The sequence below is a fragment of the Zea mays genome, chromosome 10 (genome assembly GCF_902167145.1).
Source record: "Zea mays cultivar B73 chromosome 10, Zm-B73-REFERENCE-NAM-5.0, whole genome shotgun sequence".
Lineage (NCBI taxonomy): Eukaryota > Viridiplantae > Streptophyta > Magnoliopsida > Poales > Poaceae > Zea > Zea mays.
In genome coordinates, this window is record NC_050105.1 from 135,508,451 (window position 1) to 135,516,562 (window position 8,112).

The 8,112-nt window shown below is 46.2% G+C and overlaps 1 protein-coding gene across 2 annotated transcripts; it reads right to left on the bottom strand.

Moving 5' to 3' along the window:
• Positions 1–1,435: 1,435 nt before the first annotated feature.
• On the bottom strand, positions 1,436–5,036 carry LOC100280363 (uncharacterized). 2 transcript variants are annotated; one of them, XM_008663631.3, is made up of 9 exons: positions 4,655–5,036; positions 4,337–4,407; positions 4,137–4,218; positions 3,913–4,028; positions 3,680–3,835; positions 3,570–3,605; positions 3,439–3,480; positions 2,300–2,377; positions 1,436–1,901 (listed from the first exon to the last, which is right to left on the bottom strand). In XM_008663631.3, exons 1-9 carry the CDS (start codon positions 4,710–4,712, stop codon positions 1,794–1,796), a joined length of 747 nt encoding a protein of 248 aa, XP_008661853.1. In that variant the 5' UTR covers positions 4,713–5,036; the 3' UTR covers positions 1,436–1,793. The 2 variants fall into 2 exon arrangements, with proteins under 2 accessions (XP_008661853.1, NP_001146761.1); NM_001153289.1 differs by having other exon boundaries at positions 1,529–1,901; positions 3,570–3,611; positions 4,655–4,976.
• Positions 5,037–8,112: the final 3,076 nt, after the last annotated feature.

Here is an 8,112-nt window from a genome sequence, read left to right on the forward strand (position 1 = left end):
GATCTACAATCTGAATGATCAATAATGAAAAAATGATCCATGTTCGTTATAGGTTCTGCCCACACATTACACAGTTTTTTGTCTGAATATTACCGATGTACAGCACTCTGTTTTCCTTCGCTCACTGTTCAGTTTGATCTCTAAATCTGCAATATGATATACAATTTGAATGATCAATTATGAAAAAAGTGATCCATGTTCGTTATAGGTTGGTCATATTTTCTATCTACAATTTGAACAACGTCACCGTCTTGCCTCTAGATTTATAATCGTAACGAAAATTGTTAGAAAATTAGCATGGTCTAAGATTAATTTGATCATCCAGCGAGCTGAGCGTGTGACCTCTTGTATATGGGACATCTCTTAGAAAATTAGCATGGTTTAAGATTAATTTGAGTTCTAACACCATAATGTTAGTTGATTTGGTGGTTCATTTTGGGCTAGTTGGGTAAATCTGGTATGTTCATACCAACGTGTTTTTTCGTTAAGGTCGATTCGTGAATGTTATGGTTAACCACTGCAATTTCATTGCGAAATTAGACTGTCAGTGTGGGAAAAATTAATTCTTTCAAATAGTGAGACGTAATAAAAAAAGAAAAGTTGCACATAAGATGGTTATCTATCTAGTTTTATCTCATGCGACCAACCAAACAATAAATTTGGCTAGGCAAGTACAAGCAACCACGACGGTTTGGATCAACCAAACATGCGAATGTATCTGTCCGGTTGATGTGTTAAGGGTATGTTTGGAAGCGCACTAGTTTTTCAAAAACTAGTTTCTATCCCTAGTTTTAGAAACTGATTTATAAAAAAAGTTAGATAGAATGTTTTGAACTCAGTTTCTAATTTTTTGATACACAGTTATTAGCATGCTCTTTCTTAATTTTAAAAAGTGGTAGCAATAGATGTAAATTCTATGAAATCAACAAGGGCATGATGTAACTAAACAAACAAAAACTAATTTTAGATAGAGAAGAGTATGTCCTTGGTGAGAATCCAGTTTATAAAAACTGGGACATAAACTAGTATGTTTGAAACCACTCTATTTTTTATAAACCAGTTTTTTAAAAACTAAATGATTCCAAACAGGTCCTAACTTTACCACAACTTAAAGGTTCGATAAAGTGTAGCAGCCACCGGTGTTTTTTAAGTGTAAGGCGAGACAAGACATTAAACCGTTGCCTAGGCGACATTTTAAGAAAAACACTGGTAGCCACAAGAATTGTGGTCAACAAATTTAAAGCCTATTTGGTCCATTGCAGCAGGATGCCACAACATAGCTGCGGGCTGCAGCGTGCTGCAACGCTTTTTGGTTCATGCCGTAATTGAGGCCCATACTTGTAGCGAAGTTTAGCGTCAAAATGAAGCAACGTTTAGTATCAAAATGAGTATATGACATGCACATGTGGCATGAACCAAAAACGTGGCTAACAAATTGCGGCATGCCTAATTGGCGGCAATGGCAAGTTCTAGTCATGAAACAAAAGCTGTCCCACAGCAAGTTGACTTCGCTGTTACACAAACGGTCGACCAAAACGACATCATTAATTACCCAGTTTTAGTTGCACACACTAACATAACAGCTAAAACAAGATTAAGCACACAGACCATTGTTTGACAGCCTGTGTTGCGACTGGTGACTAGTCATCCCAATCCCAAGCACGAAACAGATCACGTAAGACACCAGATGAATATGCTATGGAGTAGCAGTGTGCATGTGATAAGTGCATTAGACAATATTCAATACTGTGAGGAAAACGGTCTAACATGAGGCCGAGTCATTATGAGCCCATCTATCTCTTCATGATATATCCCAGTAGCATTCCCAGGAGAGCAATGGCCACCACGACCACAAAGGAGAATCCACCATTCTGCTTGTTGGCTTCCCTCCTCGTAAGGTCCTATTGGGATTCAGCAAGACTTTTTAGTTACAAATGTACAATATTTCTACATGCAGAGCTAGTTATGGATGCCATATAAAAAGTTCGACTAGAAATTCATGGATATCATCTTTCTTAAACGCACCGAGTTATGAACCTAAAGAAATGTAAATAGATGTATACATATGATTGTATAGTGTCAAAAACGAGAAGAAAAAAAGGATTAGAGATGAGTTCCTGGTGAAAAATATGGTATTCAAATTCAAAATAGTCAGACGTGTGGGAGTGGGAAGAGCTAATGCTTCCCAAAGAGAAATGCACATATAGCAGTGAACCTCAACTATGGGGAAAAAATAGTCTGCTCCAATGGAATAGTAGAGCGTGCACAGACTATTTGCATTAAGATAGAATGCACTAACCAGTTCCTCTCGAAGCTTATTGTTCTGCTGAATGGCAGAGTTTCTCTCTTCTGTCAACTTTGAAATCAAAGCAGATGTCTACACAGAGAACAATAGGGATAAGGTACCTTATTCACAAAATGCAACTCAAATGTTGTACTGGACCACGTAAGATATAATAACACTTAATATTTTGTGAGACAAGCTATAATAGACAACTTCACACTAACTACAAAAAACCAATGAACAATGGAGATTGCATAAATCAATATCAATCCTGAAGTAGATGCATACAAGGACTATGGCAAAATGTACACAAAAGCATGATAAATTGACAATAAGTGTAAACTGAAGCTAGAAACATCAATCAGCACAGCAGCTTGAAACTTAACTAACTCCACTCTATGGATGTTGATGCATGGTGCTGCAATCTTGTGCAGGTATGACATGTACAATGACTGAGCAGGCTAGAGCCTGAACATAGTCAATAGTAGCTTATGTATCTCCTTGCACAAGGATCTAAATCAAAATCCTAAACTTCCAATAATACAAAGGAATCGTTGAAGTGTGCATACTGCATATATTGTACCCCACTGGTGTCGAAAAGCAGAACATCAGTTTTGGGATAATTGCTATCAATCTGCTGTAAAGTGGTTTCAGGTTTCAATACAGGTTATTGATAGAATGCTATCGCACCACATGATGAGGCTTAAGCATGGCCAATATCTCTTTTTTACAAATCTGATGAAGATATATAATATATACTAAAATCATTGACAGGTGCCACCATGCCACAGAAATCTACCAAGTCAATCTATATCTCATTAACATTTGAACCAGCACCCCTAACTTCAACTGTGTAAGTGTGGTGCTCTAAAACCTTTATCATCTATGATTGTAAAGCACATGAACTGTGAAATTCTGGAGATAAAAGCTACATTCTTTACAAATAATCAAATATGTGATTTTTAGGCACCAGCAGCTTAGCAATGGTCCTGTTTATTGCAGTGGCCGACCAGGCAATTGATACTTTAAAAAAACAGGTTTTTATCCCCAGCCCCCAGGGCACTTTGAGATTAATTTAAATGGAAGATTCAAGTGCAAGATTTGGTTGAAACAAACACAGAGGGTACATTAAGACTGTCTTTACTGGAGCTCACCTCGGAGGTGTAGTCCTTTTGATCTATATGAGTTTTTACAGCCTGTAACCAGCAATACGCAATGATTCAGTTTAAATCAGTTTGAGAAAGAGAAGTAACCTGTAAATGTGCATGAAAGTTAAGATACTAACCGAGAACAACAGTGACTCATCAGATTCCCTCGTTGTCTGCATCTAAAAAGCAAACAATCAGGGGGGGGGGGGGAGGAAATGAAACAAGCAATAATATTTGCAGGCCATACCTCTTGATAATTCAAGTTAATTCCATCGGACAATGAAGGTCGGGGTGATGAGCCTTCTTCAGATTCCTCATGCACTGGGGATGGCGGTTTGGGTGGTGGGATGTAGACGACCTTCAGCTTAACCTCATCCACCACATTAGCTGATTCTTTGGTAAACTGCACAAGGTACAACCTCAAGCATTTCGGAAACAAAACATCTGGCAGAAAATTTTCACAGAGATCACAACATTTACCATATCGCCAGTGATGTCCTTGACTAAGGTCCCTTCCGCCACAACGACACTTTGCACAAGAAACTTGTCCTTGCACTGCATGTCCGGTGGCGCCTCCTTTTGTGCTTGCATTGTCACTGAGAAATTGCAAAGGGCGTCAGGCATTTGAATGATAGTAATCTTGGGGACGCCCATGTCAAATGAACTTGGAGGGAAGGAGGTGAGTGTTGGTCTGTTGGAATTACCAATGACATCGCTGGTGGACCGAGGTGGCACGATGCCGCTGTTGGGCCGGACACAGTACTTCTTCGGGCTCGTCGTCTTAACCTGTCGGACTCAAAATCATTAATAGTAACTCAACGTTTCACGCAGTTGCTGACTTCTATGACCTTGACAAAGCAATCTAGCTGGGCGGGAAAGAGGGGATTCAGAATGCCGAGCTTACCTTAAAGCCGATGTAGTCATCTGTTCGGTTTGTCAACTGCATAGAGCACGAGATCTGCTTCTTTGTCTCGACTGCGAGAATGAGGGGGAAAAAAAAGGAACGAGCGAGAAATCAACGCGACAACAAGGCCAAAATTCCCTCAACATTCTTATATTCTAAAATAGGGGGGAATATGCGGGAGAATCTGTGAGCAGGCATACCAGCAACAGCCCAAATCCCGCTTCAGAAAACAACACACACAGGCATGTGCAGGAAACGCTTAACTAACTAATTACGACACGACACGACACGAGGGAATGTTCGGCGGAGGAACCGTACATGGGAATCGGAGCTCGAGGGGCTCGATCTCGAGCAAGTCCTTGGAGTGAGACCACATCCCGCCGCCGCTGGAGTCCGGGAGGCGGAGGCACGCTGTACGGAGTTGATCCGGGGGTGGTTGCCTGGCAGGCCACGCGGGCGGGAGAGCGAGGAGCTAGGGTTTGGGAAGCGAGGCTGGTTTGCGCTCGCCACAGCCCACAGGAGCAGGGAAAAGAGCCTGGAGTGGAGTGGAGTGGAGCAGCAGGAGGGCAGATGGGAATTTGGAATCGCCGTAGGCAACAACGGGAGTTGGTAGGAACTAGGAGGAGCGGAGGAGGGAAGGAATGCGGGCTGGACCTGGACGGCTGGTGCGACCTGTCTGTCAGAAAGGTGTCGTGGGGCTGTGGGTATAGTTGGCCAAATGGCACTAACACGACGGGCCGGCACTGGCACGGCACTAAAAAGCACGGCACTGGCACGGCACGGCACGGACCTTTTAGTGCCAGTGCCGGGCACGGCCCGTTCTTAGTGCCGTGCCTGGGCCACCACTTGGGCCCGTAGGGTCGGCCCAGGCACGGCACGGTAAATTGGGCTGGCACGGCGCCGGCACGGCCCACCCAGCAGCCGGCCAGCCGTGTAACCCGCCCCCGGCCCCCACTTCCCAGTCCCCACTCCCCAGCCGCGGCCGCTCAGTCGCTCACTCGCTCACTCGCTCTCGCTCTCGCTCAAACCCTAACTCGCTCTCGCTCAGCCGCGGCCCGCGGGCGATTCGGCGGCGTCCGGCGAGCTCCCCTCTCCCTCGTTCCCTCCGGCCTCCGCCTCCGCTAAGCGCTCCGGTCTCCATCTCCGCCTCCGGTCTGCGGTCTCCGGCTCTCCGCCTCGGCGCCTCCGCTCGGACTCGGATCGATCGTCGCTCGTCGGAGAATGGAGATCCTCTCCGGCTCTCCCCCGCTCGGATCTGCGCATTTGTGAACCGGGTAACTCAGATCCATAACCCCCGCTCGGATCTCTTGTCTTCTTCTCCCCCTCCGGTGTGATCTGCGGAGATCTCGGTGCTCCGGCTTATTAGGGTTTGTGAACCGGTGCGATCTGCGCTTCTGCGGAGATCCCGGTGCTCCGTTCTCCCTCATCTCTCTCCTCTCTCCTGTCTTCTTCTCCCCCTCCGGCCTCCGGTGTGATCTGCGCTTCTGCGGAGATCCCGGTGCTCCGGCTTGCTCCGTTGAGGAACCGGGACTCCGGGGTCCGGTACGGCGGCACTGGCACTGGCACTGGCACTGGTACTCTCCTCTCTCCTAGCTCCGGTCTCCCTCTCGGCCTCTCCTCTCTCCTAGCTCTTGTCTCCCTCACCTATCTTCTTCTCCCCCTCCGGCACTGTCCGGCACTGGCACTGGCACTTGTACTCTCTTCTCTCCTAGCTCCGGTCTCCCTCTCGGCCTCTCCTCTCTCCTAGCTCTTGTCTCCCTCACCTATCTTCTTCTCCCCCTCCGGCACTGTCCGGCACTGGCACTGGCACTTGTACTCTCTTCTCTCCTAGCTCCGGTCTCCCTCTCGGCCTCTCCTCTCTCCTAGCTCTTGTCTCCCTCACCTATCTTCTTCTCCCCCTCCGGCACTGTCCGGCACTGGCACTGGCACTTGTACTCTCTTCTCTCCTAGCTCTGGTCTCCCTCTCGGCCTCTACTCTCTCCTAGCTCTGGTCTCCCTCACCTATCTTCTTCTGGTGCTCCGGTCTCTCCTAGCTCTGGTGCTCCGGATTCAAATCCGTGGAGGAACCGGTTGGCCGGACCGGTCATCCCCTCCTCTCTCCTAGCTCTGGTGCTCCGGCTTACTCCGTTGAGGAACCGGGACTCCGAGCCCGAGGTGGGTCGATGGCCGTCTCCGACGATGAAACTGTTGAGATCGACTGCAACGAGGAGCGACGGTTGTGTGGGTTGGCCGGAGACGACGATGAGGATGACCTCCGGGAGGATGCTGCAATTATGGGGGTCAATTAGTGAGGATCAGCACAAACTCACTTATCCAGTACTGTCAATTATGGCTAAAGATATTTTAACTGTTCCTGTGTCTACCATCTCTTCAGAATCCACTTTTAGTTTAACTGGCAGGATCATCGACGAGCGGAGGAGGAGATTGAAGTCTGATGTGGTTGAGATGTTGACATGCATTAAAGATTGGGAGGATGCTGAAGCAAGGATGCAACACATGGTGGATGACAAAGAGCTTGAAGAAACATTTGAAGATCTTTATCTTGATTAGTCTTACTCTCTTTCTGACCATTTCTGTAATGGGACTGTAATATTATGCACCTGGACACTGGACTGGACTGTAAACATTTGAAAAACATTTTAATGAGCTGGGCTGTACTCTTTTTTCCTGTCTAGGGTTTCTCACAAGGGTGAGTTTTACCTAGACAGGTTTTTAACGAGGCAGCCATTGCACTACAGCTCATAAAATTGTTGTTTGATTAGTCTCTTACTCTCTTTGTGAATGCTGTTTGAATACTGTTTGAATCTGTTATTAACTATGAAATCTGTTACTCAGTTATGCTGTTTGAATGCTGCTGCTGGTTTTTCTACTCGTAGTGCCCGTGCTGGCACTAGCACTGGCGTGCTGGCGTGCCTGTTGGCACGGCACGGCACGGTTAAGCACTGGTAGTGCCGTGCCTGGGCCGAGGGCCCAGCACGCTGGCACTAATAGGCACGGCACGGATCTTCTACCGTGCCTAACCGTGCCGTGCCCTTTCGTGCCGTGCCTAGCCGTGCTAGTGCCAGTGCCGTGCCGTGCGGCCCGGTTGGCCATCTATAGCTGTGGGGACTGGGGACTCTGTCTGCCCCGCTGGAGGCGAGCACGGGCTGGGGTTTTAAAAAGACGTCATCGTTTCCTCTCTCTGGAAAACGGCAAAAAAGTTCGGTAGGTGAATGTTCTAAAAGAACCGTAACGCGTCGCGATGCAGTTTTTCCTTTTAACCACGAATTTCATGGAATCAAACTATATTCTGTCGGAGTTACGGTAAAGAACCGTAGCGTTTCTGCGTTCCAAACAACCCGGGACTGTATTTGAAATCCATTTAACGCTACTCCGTGTCTTGGTCCCTCTTTTGACCCTTCGTATAATTAACTTGCTGGTCAAGCGTGGAGTTCACTCGTTTTAGGCGTTAGACCACCGTGGAAAGCTTTTTTTAAAGAAGAAAAAAAAATAAACTTCAACTCTTTATTTAGGGGTTGTTTGATTTACTCCATCCAATATAAGATGGTGTATCATGAGTTCATCTATCAAATTTGGTGGGATGATCATATTGCTCTTGATATTACTAATTAACTAACCATAAGGAATGATGTGGTGATTGATTAACTCATTTCATTCACAAATTAAGCAAAAAAAGTGAGGATTGAGAAGATATTGACTAATTTATTCTTTAAACTAAACATCCTATTAGCTTGCTGTGCAAGCGTGTGGAGTTCACTCGTTTCAGGCGTTAGACC

Bases quoted from the DNA above. Each gene is read 5' to 3' on its own strand.
- LOC100280363 (NM_001153289.1), bottom strand. From the start codon at position 4,712: ATGTGGTCTCACTCCAAGGACTTGCTCGAGATCGAGCCCCTCGAGCTC. The intron at 4,219-4,336 runs GTAAGCTCGGCA...TGAGTCCGACAG, and splicing joins ATGACTACATCGGCTTTAAG to GTTAAGACGACGAGCCCGAA. The intron at 3,612-3,679 runs GTATGGCCTGCA...TTTGCTTTTTAG, and splicing joins TTAACTTGAATTATCAAGAG to ATGCAGACAACGAGGGAATC.